This window comes from Chiloscyllium plagiosum, unplaced genomic scaffold (genome assembly GCF_037043375.1).
Source record: "Chiloscyllium plagiosum isolate Xiang-an unplaced genomic scaffold, Cpla_swu_hap1 HiC_scaffold_21, whole genome shotgun sequence".
Classification (NCBI taxonomy): domain Eukaryota; kingdom Metazoa; phylum Chordata; class Chondrichthyes; order Orectolobiformes; family Hemiscylliidae; genus Chiloscyllium; species Chiloscyllium plagiosum.
Genome location: NW_028270159.1, coordinates 21,778,770 through 21,802,082, shown reverse-complemented (window position 1 = coordinate 21,802,082; position 23,313 = coordinate 21,778,770). Strand labels below are relative to the sequence as shown.

Sequence of the window (23,313 nt, the reverse complement as noted above, 5' to 3'; positions counted from 1 at the left end):
TTTCCTGGATGAGTGCAGCTCCAACACCATTCAAGAAGGTCAGTGCAAACATTCCCCCTGCTACCTCCCACCCAATCCACCACCAACACCTGGTGGTCGGTCACTGTAAGGTGCATTGCAGAAGTGTGCCATACTCCCTTCAACAGCACCTTCCAACCACTGACTGAAGGGTAAGGGCAGCAGTGCATGGGAGCACTTCCAACTGCAAGTTCCCCTCAGAGCCACGCGTTATTTTAACTTGGAAACATACCACAATTTCTTCTTTTTCTCTGGAGCAAAATCCTGGGACACCCAACTTCAGCTTGGGTGTTCTACACCAAAAGGACTTGCAGCGGTTCAAGACAGCACCTCACCACCACTTTCTGAAAGTGATGAGCAACCAATGATGGTCTTGGGTGTGGTACTCACAAGCAAAACAAATGAGAATGCCCTTAACCTAAATACATGGGTATCAATCTATTCTAACTACTTTGTTTTCGATACGAAATTTCAAAATCTCGTAGCTCTCCCAATTCTGTAGTTGTCCATTGTAAATGATATCTGACATCACATGGATCATGAAAAGAATATATTCATTATGGGTTTGGCAACTTCCCAAGGCTGCAAGAAGCTACAGAGAGTTGTGTACACAGCCTAATCCATCACACAAACCAGCCTTCCACCCACTGACTCCATCTATACTTCCCAATGCCTTGGGAAAGCAACTAACGTAATTAAAGACTCCTCCCACCGTGGTCATACTCTCTTCCACCATCTACCATCGGGCAGATAATGTAAAGATATGAAAACACACAAAAACAGATTCAAGAACTGTTTATTTTTCCTGCTTTTAAAAGACCTTTGAACAGACCTCTCGGATATTAATTCTGATCTTGCTCTGCACCTTCTCTGCGGCTGTAACACTGTATTCTTTGCTCTGTTTGCTACCCTGATGCACTTTGTGTAGTACAATCTGCCCATGTAGCACACAAAACAACACTTTTCACTGTATTGCAGTACATGTAACAACAATGAGTCAAACTCAAACTCAAGTAAAACATTGGAATGAAAGAATTGGGTCGTGGTGATGAGGGAGACCTTGTCTGGATTTATTTAGACATCCATCTTTTTCAGTGTTGGTTTACAAAGCAAAGTCAGGTGACTCCGAGCAAGAATTCTATGTAACAGCCTGGCAACTTTACAAGGTTTAAGATCAGTTGTGAAGACGTAACTTTGAGTCTTGACCTGCCTATGTACAATGATTTGCCGAAGGAACCTACAGCTGTAAACTGGGTAACTTTTTAAATGTAACCTGACGATCTAGCTTTTATCTCTTACAGTCTTGAGATGTGAAATGGAAGGGAGCTGTTGAGCTGAGGGTTTTGGGTGCCAGCTTTGATGTAAAAGCACTGTAATCGCTAATTGTGCAAAGCTGCCATGGAAATATGGGAGGAGGAATAGGTCAGAATCAAGATTAGAGTGATGCTGGAAAAGCATAGCAGGTCAGGCAAATGCCCTTCCTGATTCTCTTGCTCCTCGAATGACCTGCTATGCTTTTCCAGCACCACTTTAATCTTGACTCTGATCTCCAGCATCTGCAGTCCTCACTTTTGCCTGGAGGAATAGGTCAGTCATCCTTTTGAGGATACTACATCATTCTAGATGATTTCTAATCATCTGCTGGTCATGCACTACACCATATCCTGCACTATTTCCAGATCCCTTGAAGTCAGTAGAGAAATCTTATCAATTTCTGTCTTGAACTTAGTCAATGAGTGAGCTTTTAGGCTCAGCAGGGGTAGTGAATCCCAGAGATTAACCATTCTCTGTGTGAAGAGATCCATCCTTACCCAAGTCCCAAAAGGCTTACCTCTGATTCTGACTCTCTGACCCCTGATTCAAAACCGTCAGCTAGTAAAACCATCCTTCCTGTATCTGCACCAGCCCTTTTTTAAGAATTTTGTATCTTTCTGTGTGCTCGCTTCTCATTCTTATAAATTCCACAGAATACTGAATGGGTTAGTCAATCCTCTGTGTGAACGTGGTGAGGATTACGCCATGCTCACAGAAAATACGTCATTTGAATGCATTGCTTCAATGGGTTATTTTTATTGGTAACAAGAGAAATACCATGTATCAGAAACAAATGGGAAGAAACAATTAAAGTGTAAAATATGTTTTTGAGTACAAGAACATATTGTACTGTTATATTAATTAATTTCCTGTGTTGTTGCCATGGAGAAAAATAATAAAACAAAAAGTCTCTTTCTTCAACCGAGTCTGTGCTAACTGTCATTCTAATTCCTTCCATGACCACCACCTCATACACAATCAGAGTCATAGAGTCATACTGACACACAGCATAGGAACCGACCCTTTGGTCCAACTTGTCCATGCTGACCAGATATCCCAACCTAATCTAGTTCCATTTGCCAGCACATGGCCCATATCACTCCAAACCCTTCCTATTCATGTACTCGTCCAGATGCCTTTTAAATATACCAGCCTCCACCACTTCCTCTGGTACATAGAACATAGAACATAGAAAAATACAGCGCAGTACAGGCCCTTTGGCCCTCGATGTTGCACCGATCCAAGCCCACCTAACCTACACTAGCCCACGATCCTCCATATGCCTATCCAATGCCCGTCTAAATGCCCATAAAGAGGGAGAATCCACCACTGCTACTGGCAGGGCATTCCATGAACTCACGACTCGCTGAGTAAAGAATCTACCCCTAACATCTGTCCTATACCTACCCCCCCCCTTAATTTAAAGCTATGCCCCCTCGTAATAGCTGACTCCATACGTGGAAAAAGGTTCTCATGATCAACCCTATCTAAACCCCTAATCATCTTGTACACCTCTATCAAGTCACCCCTAAACCTTCTTTTCTCCAATGAAAGCAGCCCCAAGTGCCTCAGCCTTTCCTCATACAATCAAAGCTCATTCCATACACGCACCACCCTCTGCGTGAAAAAGTTGTCCCTTAGGTTCCTTTTCCATCTTTCCCCCCTCACCTTAAACCTATGCCGCCTAGTTTTGGACTCTCCTACCAGTCCAGAAAAGACCTTGGCTATTTATCCTATCCATGCTCCTCGTGATTCAGTTGCTTACTTTGTTAATTCTTAAAAAAAAAACAAATTTTTATTCAAACTTGCTCTCAGGCACATAACAGGCTAGCCACGTGGCCTCCCTGAGGAGCAGTGGCTGTTGGTAGCAATCCAAAGCCTTCGCCAAGAATCCCATTAAATTCTTGGTTCATCGTTATATTCTGCTGCGCTCGGGGATATTGTCTTTGTGATTCACTACTGCGACTCATTGCTATCCCAGGGTCAACGGGCGTGATTGCTGCATCCAGCCCTTCCCACCTACCAAAACTGATGGGGTTGGGGGAAAAGCAGAGTCCCAGATGGGAGTTCCTACATCCCGTTCCTGCGTTACCAAACACTACAAGTGGTGAGACTGTTAGTGTCAATGCCAGGAAAGCAATCGAGGAGCTCTCGTCTGGTTCTCTGCTATCCCACACCCACCTCATGAACACCCTTCACCCCGTGCAGTTGTTCCTGCTCTGTCAGACTCCATGGAGTTCAGCCCATTGAATTCTGATGCTCTTTCTCCTTTATTCTGAAACAAATAGAGATTTGTGCAAAATCCCTACAATAGTTGAACGACAAATGCTATCATTACGATGGCATTGCAAAATCTCCTTTTTTATATATAGCTCCATCCTATAATATTGAAACCTCTCTCCCTGGGCCACCAATTTTTCTCTTTGATGTTCCAGGATTATTGCTCACTATTGATTTCCCCCCCCCACGACTGTGTTCCCACCTTCCCCCCCCCTCCCCCCCCCACCAACCGTGTAAGCTTCAGAGTCTTTGTATTTGTTAAAACCTGAACATTAAACTCGAGGAAATGTAGGCAACAGCTTTAAAATGTAATAATGGATTATAAAAGTTCCATTTTATTTTGAAATTACAGTGCAAACAGTAGCATAATTTGAATCTCAAGTGAATGACTGTGTTGGTGGTTCAAATTGACCCATTGTACTTTAAAACTCAGCAAGATCGTATCAATGCTATTTTTTTCCTCAAATAATCCATGCAAAAAGGTTTCCTGTTACATTGATACAGCATGAACATTGTAATTGGGGAAAATCAGAATTGTTTTTGGTGTTTTCATGGAGTGAGGCGATGATTTAACCACTTTTGATTTCACCGAATAACTCCAGGTGACTTTTAACATTAAAGTTGATTCCGTATTAAATTTAACTCACTCCTGCTGGGACAGTTCTCCAGCAACAACTTAAAAATATGGATATTGAAAATAAGGATTAGCAAGCTATTCAGTAATGGATCTGGCCATACCTAAACTGCCTTCTGCGCTGTCCTAACCTACATTATTTTAAAAGATTTATTGTAAGGGATGGGACAGTCACCAACTATGCCAACATTATCGCCCATCCCAAGTGGCCTGAGAGTGTTGTTGGAGCAGCACTCATCCAGTCAAGAGGAGAATATTCCGTCATACTCCTGACTTGAGCTTTGTGGATGGTGAACAGACATTGGGGTGTCATGAGATGAGTTACTCACCGCAGGATTCCCCAAGCCTCTGTCTTGCTCTTGTAGTCTCAGTATTTAGTTGGTTGGACCTGTTCAGTTTCTGAGCAATGGTAAACCCCAGTTACCATTGTTAGTGGGCGATTCATTGAGGGTAATGCTATTGAATGTCAAGAGCAAGATGATTAGATGCTCTCTTGTTGGAGATGGCCATTGCCTGGCAAGTAACATTCTTTCCATGCCTCAACCCTAGCATGAAAGTAGTCCAGCTCCTGTTGTGTTGTGGCTTGGACTGCTATAGTGTTTGACAAGTCATGAACCCTGTGCTGTCATCAGTGAACATCTCCGATTCACATCTACTGGGGACTGTCTCTAGATATATCAAGTGTGAGAACAAGTTTGGTGGCAAATCTTCAATTCCTTTTAAATTTTTAACTTAAACAGCTGTAAAAATAGTCACTCCTTTATTGCTCTGAAAATTGTGTTGCATTTAAGTATGTTTGCACAGCTCTCGTTTTTCTGGTTGAAATGTGGTATGATGGGCAGTCTAATTCTACAAATAGCGTATACTATAACTGCACTGTTGATGAATTAAACATCTGTTGTGCATTCTGTGCTGTAATTTCCAGTCCTCTGCTAAAAAGGACTGCACCTTCATTTAACATTGACTCTGCCAGAGTCAGTGGCATTAGGGTAAACTGAATAAAATGTACAAACTAATTGGCATTGACAGATGTGGTAGTGAACCACTGCTTCAGCAGTTGAGATCTGATGGTTCTCTGATCATCTATGGATGAAGTGACTTGAAACCAACTGTGTAATAATGGCGAATGTTAAGATTGTAGGGAAATTATTTATGATTTCAACAAAACCGTTTTGAAGATTTTAATTCCCCTTCCAATTTCCCCCTTTTACGCCTGTTGGGACTGACCCATTCTGGGGGTTGCTGTACAGAGAAGTCCGGACGGTGGTGAATGTGTGAGCTGAGAACGTGAGCTCCAGGACCCAGCTCGTTGCAGACATGTTTCCTATTAGCGTTGACAGTGTTGCTATGCAAAGCAAGAGTTCTGGCTGTAAATCAAGGAGACTGAGCATTCCTACCACTGTCTGGCTCACAAAGCCCAGCCCAGCATAGACTGAGGAATAGACTTGGGTCTCTTAAATCTGTGTAACTCTGTTGCACAGTGGCTAATTCGTTATGCACCAAGCCATCAGGAGGGACCTCCAGCAGACCGAGCATTTTATTTGACTGAGGGGATAATCAGCAATGCAAAGTGAGAAACCATAATTCTGAGCGGTTCAGAAAAACAAAACCACATGCACAACTGTTTAAGTTGCTGTCTTGTTTGTACCATTTCTTTCAGTTGGTCCCAGGATGTTTTAACAAAGGCACTAGGTAATATCCATGTGTAGCTTTACTGGAAACATGATGGTAGGCTATCGTCAGGGATGGAGTTGAAAATCATTCAACATCAGGTTACAGTCCTGATTTGAAAGCACTAGCTTTCGCAGTGCTGCTCCCCGCCTGATTAAGGAGCAGCGCTCCGAAAGCTAGTCCTTCCAAATAAACCTATTGGACTATAACCTGGTGTTGTGTAATTTTTAACTTTGTCCACCCCAGTCCAACACCGGCACCTCCACATCATCAGGAATGGAACTGGTGCTCCCCCTGTGCTCTGACCTTGTCCGGTTCTATTATGTTCTACTACGGGTTTTTTTCTGGGATGGACTTCCTCACCTTTTAAGCCATCTCACTGTAAGGGCTAGGTGCGGAGGGATGGGAGAAGGCTTGCAGACAGCAGAAGGCTGGTAGAGATCAACTAGTCTGTTTACGTTTATTCTATATGATTATAAACTGCACTGTATGGAGCTAATTATAAGATATAGCTATAAACAGAAATAAAGTATGTTAACACCATGTAGGTGAAGTGTAAAGTACTGTAAATATGGTGCTGCTGGAAGTGAATATAGAGCACACTGCCTTCTGCCCTCAGGAAGCCACATTCTTGTTGCTCTTAATCTCTCTGGGAAAGTTGTCATTTTCATAGTAATCTGAGGATGCATTTCAAAATATTTTTTCTGGACTTTGCAGTGTTTGCTTCTGATGTTGAGTAAGTGAGGGAACATGTATGTGTGTGTCTGGAGGGAATTACAGAATCTACTTATGAATCCAACTTGCATTTGGTATGAGTCAGTCTAACCTGCCTTATTTAAATGCTCTGCTCCACTACAGTGCCTCAGGAGATCTGATTTGATTGGTGTCATATATGTGTGCAAATTTATGGGCGGCACGGTGGCACAATGGTTAGCACTGCTGCCTCACGGCGCCAGAGACCCGGGTTCAATTCCCGCCTCGGGCGACTCTCTGTATGGAGTTTGCACATTCTCCCCGGGTGCTCCGGTTTCCTCCCACAGTCCAAAGATATGCAGGTCAGTTGAATTGGCCGTGCTAAATTACCCGTAGTGTTAGGTGAAGAGGTAAATGGGTTGCTTTTCGGAGGGTCGGTGTGGACTTGTTGGGCTGAAGGGCCTGTTTCTGCACTGTAAGCAATCTAACCTCATCTAATCAAAAAGCACTTGCCATTTCTCGAGCTTACCCTTGGCTAGCACATGCCTTCATCAGGCATAAATAATACAACTAACAGTTGCTAATGGATATATGTCAGATGAAGCACAAGTTTGAACATTGCACTAAATTCCATGGTGCTCATTTCCGATTTAATATTTAATAGCTGAATAATACCTGTAGAGTAGGAGATGTTTGTGATTTGGGTTTTCTGTCACCCACCATTGTGTTTAACCTGTGAAATTTTAAGTCTCTTTATTCCATTGTTGATTTAAACAAACTCCTTGTGCATGTTTTTGCTCCCTCAGAGACTAGGAGAGCTAGCTGGCTAGGAAGTTAACAGAGTAAAGCAATGGATGTCTAGGGAGAGTAAGCGGCTACAGAGAGAATGGCGAATATCTATAACAAAGCAAAATGACTGGTGAAAATGCAGACAAATCGCTAATGAGTGTGTTTACTTTCAGCCAAGTATAAATTCACATGCCAGTCAAGATGGGTTTTCAGGAAGCTAAATGATTTTGGGTAAGGTTAACTAAAACCACTGAATGAAATGGGATGATACATCATAAATTTTGCTTAGCCTAACCATAAAAGCAATTCATCCTTTACAAGTGTAATTTCCCCTTAGTCCTGGAAACAAATAAACAATCCTGAAATAAAATGCACACATTAAAACAATTTTTAATTTTAACCAAATGGGTGGTTCACATTTGCCATTGGAATATTATTTTGGTTGAGTTTTAATTACAATTGATAGATTGCTTGACTTCCCAATCACACATTGGCAATTCTGAGCCGCGAGGATTATTAAGACAACAGTTTACAATGATGTCGTGTCTTGCTGTAAGCTAACAGCTCCTCCTGCCTTCTGGAACCAGTACCCAAGTGTTCTTTCACTTTAATGCTCCAGTTATGTCAGCAGCCATTGGAACGATGACAGCCAGTTAATGGTTCTGTCAAGCAATTAGGTTGATCAGTAACTTCCTCTCTGCCTACGCAGATACAAAACTACTGATCAGTTGTGGTTTTTCCCAGGCACAGTTTGCTCTCTTTGTCACTCATTTGATTACTCTCTGTTTCACTATCGGGTTTTTCATGATAAAAGAAGGCAGGCGATAGCCTTAGAATTAAAAAAAAGTGAGGTACAGGCATACTTGCTCATTTCTAACAACGTTTTGTAAATCCTGTCAACTCAGTTGTCCTGTTTTAAAACAGAGCTAGCTGCATGGTTCAATATATAAGTCATAAAGAAACACTGCATAGGCATTCAATGCACAATCATTTGTGTGAAAGTGATGATGTTTGCGTCTTTTCAAAAACATGATGGTTATGCACTTGTCAGCAATGGGGAGATAAAAAGCACGTTACCACTAAGGCCAAAATTAACTGTAGGATTGCTTCAAAACATTGACCTATTGCCAATTGAAATTGTGAAAGATTTGCCGCCTTGGTCATGGGGTAAATTCCACAGTTTTTGTTTGGAGGCTTATGCCACGTTTGAGATTTTAAGTCAGCACGGGAAAGGTGACAGGAATTAAAACCCTTGTATTTACACAACACATCATAACGGCACTGAAATATGGCAAAGAGGTTCTTCATACAGTGCATGGTTTAGGGATTCAGTGACTCGGGTTCACTGAATCCAGCCAAAATAACAATTCTGGTCTCTCTGCTACCGGAAAGATGTTGTTAAACTTGAAAGGACGCAGAAGAGATTTTCAAAGATGTTGCCGGAATTGGAATGGTATGAGTTATAGGGCGAAGCTGACTAAGCTGTGGCTATTTTCCCTGGAGCGTCGGAGGCTGAGGGGTGGCCTTGTAGAAGTTTATAAAATCATGAGGGCTGTGGATAGGGTGCATAGCCAAGGTCTTTTTCCCAGGGAAGGTGAATTCAAAGGTAGAGGCTATAGGTTTAAGGTGAGGATGAAAAGGTTTAAAAGAGACTTAAGGGGCAACTTTTTCACGCAGAGGGTTGTGTGTATATGGAATGAGCTGCCAGATTAAGTGGGAGGCTGGTACAATTACAACATTTAAAAGACATCTGGATGGGTACGTGAATAGGGAGGGTTTAGAGGGATATGGGCCAAGTGCTGGCAAATGGGACCAGATTAGGTTAGGATATCTGGTTGGCATGGAGAAGTTGGACCAAAGACTTATTTCCCTGCTGTAGATCTCAATGACTCAGTTAAATATGTTACTGGAGGAAAGAAAGTTACTTACTAGCACAAGTACTCATGATCCCATTAAGTTGACAACTGAAACACTTTTGCTTTTTGGCAAATCCTAAGGACTCGGTACATTGCATTATGGAATCCATGCTACTTCTAACCTTTCCCAGTTTATTTCCCTGAAAGACTGGCTCTACATTGTGCCTGTGTCTTTGCAAAGAGTAAGTGCTTGTCAAACTCCTGTGAAAGTCAGTGACCCCTGGATCCTACTGACATCTCAATGCAACTGGGTCATGGCATTAGATTGGAATGGTTCTGTACTGAGATGCAGGATCTCCTTCCTCTCTGACTGAGCCTATCAAGACTGAGACAAAGATCTGCGGGGTTTTTTTCAAAAAATGGTCAGGTGATTCTTTGTAAAATAAAGGAGCCTAAATCCACACTAGGGCAGCCATAGCAACAATGTTATGTAAACATTGACTGATCTTGCAGACAAGAGGGAGATTGACAGCTCTGAATTAATTCCACAGGCACTGATATCCTGTCACCAAGTCACTTTTTTTTAAATTTCAAAATATACTTTATTGATAGAAATAAATCTTTGGTACTTGTACAATTTGTCATGTCGTTCATAGATATATACATTGCACGTCTTAACATTACAAAGAACAGATTGAATTACTCGAATTTACAGTTATCCTATTTACAGTTCCCTTTATTAATCATCCAGTCTCGAATTCAGCAGAACCCACCTGCTGAGTGGGTGCCCTGTTATACTATAGCAAATGAACCTTTTTTAATCCCAGTTTATGAGGTTACCGTTGTCCATTTGACTGTCCCTGTCTCTGGGGTAGCTGTCTGCATCCCCTGGTGAGCACGAACTGCTGGACCCTCGCTGGGCTGAGGTAGCTATCCATCTCCTCACTGGGGTCATTTACCTGCTCTGGAGTCATTGAGCCAAGGCAAGGGTCTGCACCGTCCAGTTCTGTGTCTGACAATGGGACTGTCAGAGGATCGCAGCTCTCAGTTGTCTGTGGTTGTGGGGCAGTGGGTACCCCCTGGTTCTCACTGGGTGGAGGGTGGACTTCGGGGGGTCCGTTGTTTCCTGGTTGGGAGGAAATGTCCTCCTCTTTATCTACGGCGCTCTGTCTCTTCTTCTGGTGGTGATGACATTCTGTGCGCCCGTCTTCCCCATCCGAAGAGCTGGCCGTCCCTCCCTCGTGCAGCTGTTTTTTCCCCCTTTGCTGGGAGGCTTTGGGGGCCTGGCCGGATTTTCTCTTCCTGTTTTTAACAGGTATCTACTCCTCTGTCTGCTCGATTACCTCCTCCTCCATTGCTTCCATCTACCCAGCTAGAGCTAGGATCAGCTGCTGTGTCTCTCCGCTGGTTGCCACCTCCTCCACTCCAGCCTGTTCTTCTTTCTGGGTGCCACCAGACTCTGTTTCCCTGCTGTCTGGGTGCACATTACTGGTCTTTGGGTGTCCACGGCTCACATTGCCACCTCCAGCCATCAAGTCACCCTTTATTTTGATGGGGATAGTCCTTGGCCCTACTCCAGCTCCCTCAGAGCCAGCTCTGAGAGAGAACAGAACCTTTGCCACTCCTCTTATCTGTCAGCCTGACTGAGGCTGTTAATCAGATCCAATCAGGGAGCTCCCATTCTATGAGATCCACTGAGAGTCATTGAGGTCTACAGCATGGAAACAGGCCCTTTGGCCCAAATTGCCTGTGCTGCCCAGTTTTCACAATTAAACTGGCCTATGCCTTTGTTTGGTCTATATCTCTTCATGTCTATTTGATCCATTTACCTATCTAAACGTTTTGTAAATGACCAAATTGTAATTCCACCAGAACCTTGGGCAGCCCGTTCCAGACACTCACCGTCCTCTGGACCCTTTTGCATCTCTTCCCTCTCACCTTAAACCTATGCCCTCTGGTTTTAGAATCCCCCTGAGGAAAAGCTGTTGGCTATCAACCTTTACCTATGCCTTTCATGTTTTTACATACCTCTAAGGTCACCCTTCAGTCTCTTACGCTCCGGGGGGGACAAATTCCCAGTTGATCCAACCTCCCCTTTTCACTCAAACCTTCCAGTCTGTGAAATGAAGAGACAGCTCCCTGATTTTGCCGTGTGTCGTTCCTTCCTCTGCTCCAAAGTCTTGCATAACCCTGCTTTCTCAAATGGGCCGCAACTGGAGAAACTCAAGACTTTAGTTGGGCTCAGTCTTCCAGATGATTTGATGTGAGAGGCTGTTTTGGTGCGGTGCTGATATCCCTCCCTCTGGGCCAGAAGCCTTCAGTTCAAGTCCCACCAATTCCAGAAATGTATCATAACATTCCTGAATAGGTCGATTCCAAAAATCTATTAAGTCTTCCTCAACTGATGCAAGATATCAATGCATAGGACTTGGATGACAGTATAGGGACAAGTGAAATTCTAAGGTTGAGAGTTCAAGCCTCACCTAGAGTCACTTTAAGGGGTCTGATAGAGTAGTGGTAATGTCCTTACATCCAGACTAGCAGGTCCGGATTAAGATCTCACCTGCTCCAAAGGGGTGTAATAACAGCTCTGAACTGATTTATTAAAAGTAACTATTAAAATTGCCAACAAAATGTCAAGAGGCAAGGCATTTCGAATGTTATTCTCATTGATTAAACTGAAATGATAGCCTTTTTTGGACACACATGATGCCATTTTGACCCCAGAGGTCACAGGCAATGTGACGTGACTTATTTTCAATGAACAAACAGTTGACTTGGTGAACCACCTTCTACTATGATTTTACCAATGTGGTGTAAAATTATGTCCCAATACATGTGTGAATCATAATGTAACACATGTATTGGGCCAAGCAGTGGAATGTGGTGAAACGGTTAAAAATTATGTCCCAATACATGTGTGAATCTAACCGGAATGGAGGTGTTGCTTAGTCCCGTGTGAATCTTATTACACACCTCCCCGTGTGAATCTTCTTATCTGTATGTAACCAGAATGGAATGTGTTTTTTAGCCTTGCTCTGCTGTTCACATGAATGTTTATATCTGGAAAAGAGTATATCAGCTGGAAAAGTCTCCAGTTCGGTGAGTCTGCTCCGGGGTTACGTTTAACCGCCGAGCGTGGGTTGTTGGCAACCGCTCTACGAGAACTGACGGCTCCCAGTTCCGGTAACATGTAGAGTGAGTATAAGCCAGACCCGTTGTAAGTATGAGACCTGGTTGTGGCGACGCTGCGGGGAATAAAATGCTCATATTCTAGCAGACTCGCCTCTTGGTCGTTTGTTCTGTGTCAGACTACTCTCCTACGAACCTGACCTTGAGAATTTTTTAAAACATTTGGCGCTGCGAGCAGGGTCAATCGCAATTGAGGAGAGATTTTGATACAGAACAATGTTTTGGAAAAAGACTAAGAAACCAGAAGAACAAACTGTGGAGGTCCCGACCGTCCCGGGATGGCATGGATGTGGGCATGTACGTGGCAGTTTGTTTGAGAAATGGTGGGGGGCGACCGGAGGAACCCCAGGGTCGCTGCTGTCCACCCTTGAGAGGATCCCAGTCCTGCCGAAGAACCCCTTGCCTGGGGTACAGCGGAGGATGTGGGCATGTCCAAAAAGCTGAAGCGGAGTTAACAGAATTGAATGGGATTGAACTGAACTGAACTGAGTGGAACTGAAGTGAATCAAATTGAACGGAACAAAATGGAACTGAGCTAAATTGAATTGAAATGGACGGAACTGAATTGAACACAATTGAATTGAACTGAACAGACCTGAACTGAGCTGAATTGAACTACACTGAATTGACTGAACTGAAATTAACTGAAACGAATTGAACTGAATTAAGCATAATGTAACACATGTATTGGGCCAAGCAGTGGAATGTGGTATAAAATTATGTCCCAATACATGTGTGAATCATAATGTAACACATGTATTGGGCCAAGCAGTGGAATGTGGTGAAACGGTTAAAAATTATGTCCCAATACATGTGTGAATCTAACCGGAATGGAGGTGTTGCTTAGTCCCGTGTGAATCTTATTACACACCTCCCCATGTGAATCTTCTTATCTGTATGTAACCAGAATGGAATGTGTTTTTTAGCCTTGCTCTGCTGTTCACATGAATGTTTATATCTGGAAAAGAGTATATCAGCTGGAAAAGTCTCCAGTTCGGTGAGTCTGCTCCGGGGTTACGTTTAACCGCCGAGCGTGGGTTGTTGGCAACCGCTCTACGAGAACTGACGGCTCCCAGTTCCGGTAACATGTAGAGTGAGTATAAGCCAGACCCGTTGTAAGTATGAGACCTGGTTGTGGCGACGCTGCGGGGAATAAAATGCTCATATTCTAGCAGACTCGCCTCTTGGTCGTTTGTTCTGTGTCAGACTACTCTCCTACGAACCTGACCTTGAGAATTTTTTAAAACAACCAAGAATCAGTGTTCAGGGTTTCAATGTTAAATCCCTAATGATGCACCCAGAGATGTGATCTGTTATCTCCCAGACGCTCTCACAAACAACAGTTGTTCAAACTAAATAGGGTCACTAAACTTTTGAAAAGCACAGTGTACATTTGTTCCCTCCCGCCTAGTGATTTGTGTGCACCAGAGGAGGAAGGAACATTTGAATTTTTACTTTGGTGCAGTTGGCTGGAATCGATTTTGGAGTATTCTATCACCTCTGGTTATTTATACACCTCTCGAGATGCAGTGGTCGCATCACTACCTCTGGGCCAGAAACTCCCGTTCAAATCCCTTGCCAGGACTTGTTGGCTGTGGGAGGTGGGTTTGGACCACGGCCAAACAAATTGGTTGACGAACTGTAAAACTTTCAAAACGCATAATGGCAGGTGGTAAGAGCAGATTGGGGGCAGGGGGTTGGGGTGTTCTTGATCAGCCATGCTGCCAAAAGCAGTACCAAACCAGTGGGTACTGAGCCAAGCATAACCAGAGACCAAACTAATGGAAATCAAGGGTTACCAATACCCTGTGAGGGCATGGTGCCTTGAGGAGGTGGTGGCTTATATATAACTCTTCTGTTCTGGGAAGAGCCATAATGGACTCAAAACATTAACTCTGTTTCCCTTTCCACAAATGCTGCCAGGTTTGCTGAGTTTCTTCAGTGCTTTTGGTTTTTGTTTGTGGTTGATGCAGGTGCTATCTTTTGCAACTTGAACATTAAGCTGTGATTAAAAGTTTGCTGTGATGCAATATTAAATTAATGAGCTTCTACACTGTGTTTTACTAATGTCCCAAATCATCTTTAGAGAAGAGATCTACTGTCCTTACCTGTGACTCCACACCCATAATTTGTTGACTCTTAGCTCTGGGCAGTTAGGGATGGGTAATAAATGCTGGCCTAGACCGGGATGTTCACGTATCATGAATGAAATTTAAAAAAAAAAATAATGTGTTCACCTTGCTAAGACATTTGCCACAGTTCGATCTTTTAAAGGTTACTTGTCTTAACATGCACAATGCGTGCCGTAGTCCACTTACCAGAAGGTGTACTTGCAGAGGGCATGTTGGAAGGAAGAGCTGGCATGGTTGGCAGTAGGTTTAGTGCCAGTTGTCGTCTGTCCTGATGGTTCTGGTCTCGTTGGATCTCATTGTTTGTAATGAGGTTGATTTTGCGTTTCGGGGGTGGTGGCTGCACGGGTTTGGCAGCTGGCAGCAGCTGGCACCTTGCCTCCAGTTGTGCAATGAGATAGGTCTGGTTGTTTGCCAGCGATGCCAAGTGTTGATACTTGTGCTCCAGGTCCCTGTAGCGGTTGGAAAGCTGCATCATCTCTGCCGTCTGGTTAAGAATCTTGTTCTCAAGATGAGAGACTTCGAGTGCGTTGTCTCGCTTCCGTATGATCTCGTGCAGGAGCTGCATGTACAGCTGAGTGACTCGAGAGTTCATGTTGCGGCTCTCCTTCCTCAGGAGCTTCACTTCATTAACAACCCCACCATCTACCTCGACAAGCTGCTGCAAGCTCTCAATCTGTCTTTTCTGTTTCAGCAGTTCATTGTTGAGCACCTCTAGCTCTTGTTTATTGACCCTGCTCTCCACAACCGATTCAGGTTTTGAGTTCACACAGATTGCGCCTGTAACCTTCTGCTGGGGAACAATGAAGGTATATGAGCACTTGTTTTCCATCGACACTGTGGCACGTTTGTACCTGTTTGTGTAAATGAACTCCTGCTCATTGTTTTCCTCATTCGACTGAAATTCCTCCACTTTGTCAACACTGACTGCCGACTTGACCAGTGCAAAGAAGACTATAAGAGTCAGTTTCTTCATGGTGTTTACAGGTGTATGTCCTCTGCTGGAGAGATAGAGTAATGATAATTAATAACAGCAATTCTGAATCAGAAAAAGTGGGGAAAAAGACATGAATTAACTATTAAAGGAAAAACTCTTCAAAATATTTTATTGTAGACTATGCAGTTCCTCTCCCTTTACAATGTTGTCTTTCTAAAATTGATCAAGTATCTTTTAAGTTGATGAAAATTATCTTTACCCAAGTCCAATTTCACTGTCTGCAATTCCAGACAAACCTATCGAGGCAAAATCTATCCAAGCTGCACAATATCCATTAATAATAGCCAGAACCAGCTGTGATCACCGCGCTCTTAAAACAAACACAGACTTGTTCTGTTTGTTCTATAGCTATAAATTCACACTTGTTGTAAGTTTGCACTTTAACTCAGTTCAGATCACCCAGACCTGCAGCAAACAAAGAGATACTAATTTCGGCACTTTATTCTTGGCACAGATCCTGACTGGAAAATGAGAAATTTGCATCATTCTGGTGGGGACTATGAACCAAATTGCCACCCTGATTTAACTTTAATCATCTGTCTGTGTTTGCGTACATCTTGGGTCATCCTGACTTAATTCTGTCCATCGGGACTATCACTATCAATGTGCTGTTGTTCATTGTCACCTCTTAGCACTCATATCCTTGTTGATCTTCATTTTTTTAAACATTTAATCTGTGGGATGTGGGTGTTGCTGGCTAGGCCAGCACTTATTGTCCATTGCTGTTTGCTCTTGAGAAGGTGGTGATGAGCTGCCTTCTTGAACTGCTGCAGTCACCTGCTGTAGGGAGGGAATTCCAGGATTTTGACCCAGCGACAGTGAAGGAATGGTCACCTATTTCCAAGTCAGGATAGTGAGAGGCTTGGAGAGGAACTTGAAGGTGGCAGTATTCCCATGTATCCACTGACCACTTCCCTCGAGATGGAAGTGGTCCTGGGTTTGGAAGGTGCTGACTGAGGATCTTTGGCGCGTTTCTGCAGTGCATCTTGTAGATGGTACACACTGTGCATTGGTGGTGAGGGAGTGGATGGTTGTGAATGTGTTGACAATCATGTGGGCTGCTTTGTCTTGGATGGTGTCAAGCTTCTCAAGTCTTGTTGGAGCTGCAACCATCCAGACAAGTGGGGAATATTCCATCACACTCCTGACTTGTGCCTCGGAGATGATGGACAGGCTTTGGGGAGTTAGGAGTGAGTTACTTGACACAATATTCCTAGCCTCTGATCTGCTCTTGCAGCTGCTGTGTTTACATAGTGAGTCTAGTTGGGTTTCTGGTCAATGGTACCCTCCAGGATGTTGATAGCAGAGGACTCAGTGTTTGTAAGACCATTGACTGTCAAGAGGCAGTGGTTAGATTGTCTCTATTTGGACATGGTCATAGCCTGGCATTTGCATCGCACAAATGTTGCTTACCACTTGTTAGCCAAGTCTGGATGTTATCTAGATCTTGTTGCATTTAAACATGGATTGCTTCAATATCAGATGAGTCGTGAATGGTGATGAACATTGCGCAGTCATTGGCGAACAGCCCCACATCTGACCTTATTATGGACGGAAGTTTATCGATGAAGCAGCTGAAGATGGTTGGGTCTAGGACGCTACCCTGATGAACTCCTGTAGAGATGTCCTGGAGCTGAGGTGACTGACATCCAATAACTATGACCATCTTCCTATTTGCCAGGTATGACTCTAAGAACCTGAGAGTTTGCCTCCTGACACCCAGTTTTGCTGGGCTCCTTGACGCCGCACTCAGTTGAATACAGCCTTGATGTCAAGGGACCGTCACTCCACCTCCCCTCTGGAATTTCAACTCTTTTGTCCATGTTTGAACAAAGGCTATAATGAGATCAGGAGCAGAGAGCCCTGGTGAAACCCAAACTGTGCGTCGCTGATCAGGTGCCGCTTGATAGCACTGTTGATGACACCTTCCATCACTTTCCTGATGATTGAGAGTAGGCTGATGGGGCGATAATTGGCTTGGTTGCATTTATCTTGCTTTTTATGTACAGGGCATAAGCTGGGCAATTTTCCATATTTGTCAGGTAGATGCCAGTGTTACAACTACTGGAACAGCTTGGCTAGAGGAGTGGTAAGCTCTGGAGCTCAAGTCTTTAGTACAGTTGCCACAATGTTGTCAGGGCCCATATTCTTTGCACTATCCACTGTCTCCATCTGTTTCTGGATATGAGATGGAGTGAATCGAATTGGCTGAATACTGGTATCTGTAATGCTGGGGACCACTGTAGGAGGCAGAGATGGATTCACATTGTTGTGACTCCTTCAGCCCTATCTTTTGCACTGATGTGCTGGGCTCTTCCACCATTGCAGATGGGGATATTTGTGGAGCCACCTTCTCCAGTGAGCTGTTTAATCGTCCACCACCATTCATGACTGGATGTGGCAGGACTGCAGAGCTTAAATCTGATCCATTGGTAGTGGGATCGCTTAGCTCTGTCTATCACTTGCTGCTTATGCTGTTTGAGGAGAAAGTGAGGACTGCAGATGCTGGAGATCAGAGCTGAAAATGTGTTGCTGGAAAAGCGCAGCAGGTCAGGCAGCATCCAAGGAGCAGGAGAATCGATGTTTCAGGCATAAACCCTTCTTCAGGAATGAGGAAAGTGGGTTTCCTCATTCCTGAAGAAGAGCTTATGCCCGAAACGTCGATTCTCCTGCTCCTTGGATGCTGCCTGACCTGCTGCGCTTTTCCAGCAACACATTTTCAGCTGCTTATGCTGTTTCCCATGCAAGTAGTCCTGTTAGGTAGCTTCATCAGGTTGACATCTCATCTTCAGGTATGCCTAGTGCTACTCCTAGCATATCCTCCTGCACTTTGCATTGAACCAGGGTTGATCCCCAGGCATGATGGTAGTGGTTGAGTGGGGGATATGCCAGGCGTGAGGTTACAGATTGTGCTGAAATACATTTCTGCTGTTGATGGCCCACAGCGCCTCATGGATGCCTAGTCTGGAGTTGCTAGACCTGTTTGAAGTCTGTCCCATTTAGCACAGTGATAGAGCCACACAGCACGATGGATATTATTCGTAATGTGAAGGTAGGACTTTGTCTCCACAAGCGCTGAGTGGTGGTCACTCTTACCAATACTGTCATGGACAGTATGGTTTTCCCTCTTGACTCCCTCACCACCTGCTGCAGACCCAGTCTAGCAGCTTTGTCCTTTAGGAACCAACCAGCTCGATGAGTAGTACTGCTGCCGAGTCACTCTTGGTGGTGGACATTGAAATCCCTCACCCAGAATACATTTAGTGCCCTTGCCATCCTCAGTGCTTTCTCTAATTGTTCTTCAACATGGAGGAGTACTGATTCAACAGCCGATGGAGGATGGTATGTGGTAATCAACAGGAGGCTTTCTTGCCCACGTTTAACATGAAGCCATGAGGACCCCAGAGCAACTCCCTTCCAACTGACTGTATCCCACTGTGCTGCCACCGGTGGTGTCTGGGACGTTGTCTGTAAGGTATGATTCTGTGAGTATGACTACGTCAGGCTGTTGTTTGACTAGACTGTGAGACAGCTCTCTCAATTTTGGCATTGAGATGTTACTCAGGAGGATTTCACAGGGTCGATAGGGCTGTTTCTGCTGTTGCTTTCTCCGGTGCCTACGTCGATGCCAGGTGGTTCATCTGCTTTCATTTCTTTGAGACTTTGTAGGGATTGGTACAGCTGCATGGCTTGCTAGGCCATTTCAGAGGGCAGTTGAAAGTCCCCCACATCGCTGTGGGTCTGGAGTCACATGCAGGCCAGACCAGGTAAGGATGCTGGTTTCCTTCCCTGAAAGATTTAGGAAATCTGATGGGTTTTTTTTCCAACAATTGTTGATGAATTCATGGTCATTTGTGGATTCTTAATTCCAGATTTTTTTGTTTGTTATTAAATTGATCTGTCATGGCAGGATTTGAACCTGGGTCCCCAGAACATTAGCTGAGTTCCTCTAGTGAGTTCTTAATTATTCACGACCGGATGTGGCAGGACTGTAGATTAATAATCTGGTGATAATACCACCAGGCCATTGCCTCCCCAGGGTAGACGTATTCAGTGGAGATTGTTGGATAATTTGTGAAATCTAGAGCTAGTAATGTCTCTGAAAATTTGCTTCATTTATCAGCGTTTTAAAATACTAATCCTAAAACCGAATAAGGTACCATGTATCTTCAATCTAGAAACTTGTTTATAAAGAACTTCCACGAATATGTATGATTGCCTGTCCAAATCATTCACAGAACCTCACCTTGAAGACACTTTAAGTTCCTCGCACAGGTTTTGCTTTCTTCTTTTGACCTTTTTTTCTCCCCCCCCCCCCCCCCCCATCAGTTCAAAATGAAGCACACATTGTTTAATTCTTGCTTTGTTGTACTTAAAGCATCTTGTGTGACCCTTTGATCACATAACAGGTTGTTGAGCCATAACCAGAGGCCTCTTGCTAATCGGTGTCCTGTTCCATGGTCTAAATTGTTACCATCCTTCTCCAGTCTTATCTTATCAATTTATCGGGAACTGGAAGCTGAAGCAGAATGCCTTAGCCTTTGCAGATCCCCAAGTTGTGGCCTCAAGCATTACTATTTAAACCAATTCTGGGTTGAATTGTTCTGTATTAAAATACATTAGTATTATCTGCCCATTTCACATGTTATCTTCAGAGATAATACTCTAGGCCTGTGACATTTTTTCAATGAACTGTACACCAGAGGATCGATTTAAGAAAGTAATGACACGTACGCTTTTGTTTAACTATTCCATCATTGCATCATGATTTGGAGATGCCGGTGTTGGACTGGGGTGTACAAAGTTAAAAATCACACAACACCAGGTTATAGTCCAGCAGGTTTAATTGGAAGCACACTAGCTTTCGGAGCGACGCTCCTTCATCAGGTGGTCATCACCTGATGAAGGAGTGGCACTCTGAAAGCTAGTGTGCTTCCAATTAAACCTGTTAGACTATAACCTAGTGCTGTGATTTTTATCATTGCGTCAGTTGATGTTTTAAATCATTTAGGAACATTTTACACACCAGTCATGAAGATGACACAAATATAATAAACTTATTGGATAGAGTTCTCCATGCAAAGAGCTACTGAGTATAAGGACTGTGCTTTCCCTTTTATTACTGGTCCTGTCTTGGTTGGGATGAATGTTTTGTGTCTCATTTGCATGCTATTAGACCCCCAGAACATTCTAGTCACAATATTTTCACAGCTCGCTTGTTTAAAACTCATGTACACACTCCCTCTGATGATAATCAGAGTGAGTTCAGAATTGTTTGTTTGCTGTAGTGATTGGAACTGGGTGGATTTTATTGACTGAGATCCTTGTTTGAGGTTGTTAACCTGGGCCAATCTGGGATCCCCGGCTGACCAATATAAATAGGGGGATTATTAACCAAAAAAACATGACAGAGTATTAGAATTTCCTCAGTGAGGAAAAAAAAATGATTACTTATTCAGCATGGGCCCTCTTGAGGCGCAGTGGTAATGCCTTGTACTCCTGGAGCTGGGAGACCTGAGTTCAAGTCTCACTTGCTCCAGAGGTGTGTAACAACACCTCTGAACAGGTTGATTAAGCGAAATAGGTCAAAGTAGGGGATTTAGAATCTCCTCAGTTGAGGGATTGATTCCGAGCTGGCTGGCCACAGTCAGTGAACTGTCCACATGTAAATAAAGGGTGACTTGGTGTCGAGATACTGATTGCCATGCAATTGAAGAAACAACCATAAAGGAGAGAGAAATGTTTAGCTTAACTCATTAGATTATGTGAATGATAAAAAGTCATTGATGTTCAATAGAAGTTGCACTTTGATTAATCAAGTGACTTTTTTGTTTATAAATCCAGCAAGTATTTAATTTGTTTACAGAGTCAAGGTATTACGCTCGTTAGTTTGTGGGAGAAAAATGCTGTAATTAGCCTTGAGTCCTGGGGAATGAATGATGGAGAAATTCGAAACGTGTATTGGAAAGGAATTCCTATCTTAAATATATCTGAGTCTTTCTGTTTGTTTTTGAAATAGTTCATTAAAAGGGTGTTTTATGGCAGCAATTGTCTCTGGCGGGTGACTGTTATAAAAGTGCAGTCTGAGTCAGTGCAGCTCCTCAGTTACTGCCATTAAATACAAATCTGTTTATATAAAAAAATTGGAAGGCTTAATAAATCCCAGACCTCAGAAGTGTTTAACATTGATTCAGTGAGAATTCCACTCTTTGAATTAGTTTGTGGGAACACTTGAGCAATCCTTAAGCAGATGGAGCACCTGCTAATGGAAAAATATGATCTCTGGGACACGTGAACCTTTGGAAGAGTCAGGGGTGTGGAGTTTTTAATGGAAGTGAAATGCGAATGTTTGTGGACAGGGAATGGGATTCATGCTCCAAATTCTTCGTGCATTCTACATCATTTGTTTGAATGGGCTGGGACTAGAGGGAGACATGACCTCAAATTTGGAGGCTTACCAATCTTGGGAGGACTCAACTCAACTGAGCCAGCGCAAGTGTCTTGAGCTGATTTTCTGTGTAGTTGTTTTCTCTTTCAGAAAAGGAAATAACTCAGCTGCACCACAGCTGTCATCTTGGAGTTTTGTTTTCTTTCAGTTCCCTTCTCTTGTGCCAAAAGGGGTGCTTCTGAACATGTACTCTGTGGTTTATTTTTATTTGGTTCTGGAATGTGAGCATCACTGGCCAGACCAACATTTACTGCTGATCCCTAATTGCCCTTGAGAAAGTAGTGGCGAGCTGCCTTCTTGAACCGCACTGGGTATAAGTATATACCCAGTTTCACCTTCCTTAAAATTCATTCTCATTCACAGGATGAGGGTGTCCCTGGCTAGACAGCATTTATTGCCCATCCTAATTACCCAGAGGGCAATTATGGCTCATTGACATTGCTGTGGATCTGGTGTCACATGTAGGCCAGACCAGGTAATGATGGCAGATTTCCTTCGCCTAAGGGGCATTAGTGAACCAGGAGGGGTTTTCCCTGACAATCAGCAATGGGTTGAGTCATCAGTCGACTCTTAATTCAGTTTTTTTTAATTGAATTCACAATCCACCATCTGGATTTGAACTGGGATCCCCAGAACATTACATGAATCTCTGGATTAACACTCCAGGGATAATACACTGGCTCCCCTACTCTTGTAGCCACAGTTTTTGAACAATCATAACCCCTTCAAAATTGGGGGTTTTGGCAATGGTAATGTCATTAAATGTAAAGGGGAAATGATCACGTTCTCTCTTGACAGAGATGGCCATTGCATTTACTTCTGTAACATGAATGGTACTAGTCAATTATCAATGCAAGCCTGAATATTGTCCAGGTTTCACTGAAACAGTCTGTTTTCACATTGATATTTGGTGAGTTACAAATTGTACTGAACATTGTATAATCGTCAGCAAGCTTTCCCACTTCTGACCCGAAGGTAGAAGGAAGGTCATTGAAACAACTCAAAATGATTGGTTTTAGGGCACTAGCCTGAGGGACTCCTGCAGTGATGGCCTTCAATTGTGATTGTTGACTTTGAAGAACCACAACCTTTTGTTCTAGAAATGACTCTAACCAGTGGAGATTTGGAGTCATCCCAGGACATGCTATTTTAGAGTCATCGTCATAGAGTCAGAGAGATGTACAGCACGGAAATGAAGAAAACAATAAGTTATTGTTTTGTTGAATCAGCTGAGGTTCGTATTGCTACAACCTGTTCTTTTTTTAACATATAAAAGAAGACAAAATGTATTT

General features: G+C 43.4%; 2 protein-coding genes across 8 annotated transcripts in view; one reads left to right on the top strand and one right to left on the bottom strand.

Annotated features, from left to right (window-relative positions):
- Positions 1-23,313, top strand: part of ralgps1 (Ral GEF with PH domain and SH3 binding motif 1) — a 762,687-nt gene that overhangs the window by 314,265 nt on the left and 425,109 nt on the right. The window lies entirely within an intron of this gene.
- The window catches only part of angptl2b (angiopoietin like 2b), a 48,110-nt gene that overhangs the window by 17,497 nt on the left and 7,300 nt on the right, over positions 1-23,313 (bottom strand). Inside the window, exon 2 of one of the 2 annotated variants that reach the window (XM_043720245.2) lies at positions 14,766-15,574. In XM_043720245.2, coding sequence (XP_043576180.1) covers positions 14,766-15,552 — 787 coding nt within the window. In that variant the 5' untranslated portion in view covers positions 15,553-15,574. Of the gene's footprint in view, positions 1-14,765; positions 15,578-23,313 lie in introns of both variants that reach the window. The other variant, XM_043720244.2, reaches the window with a different exon arrangement.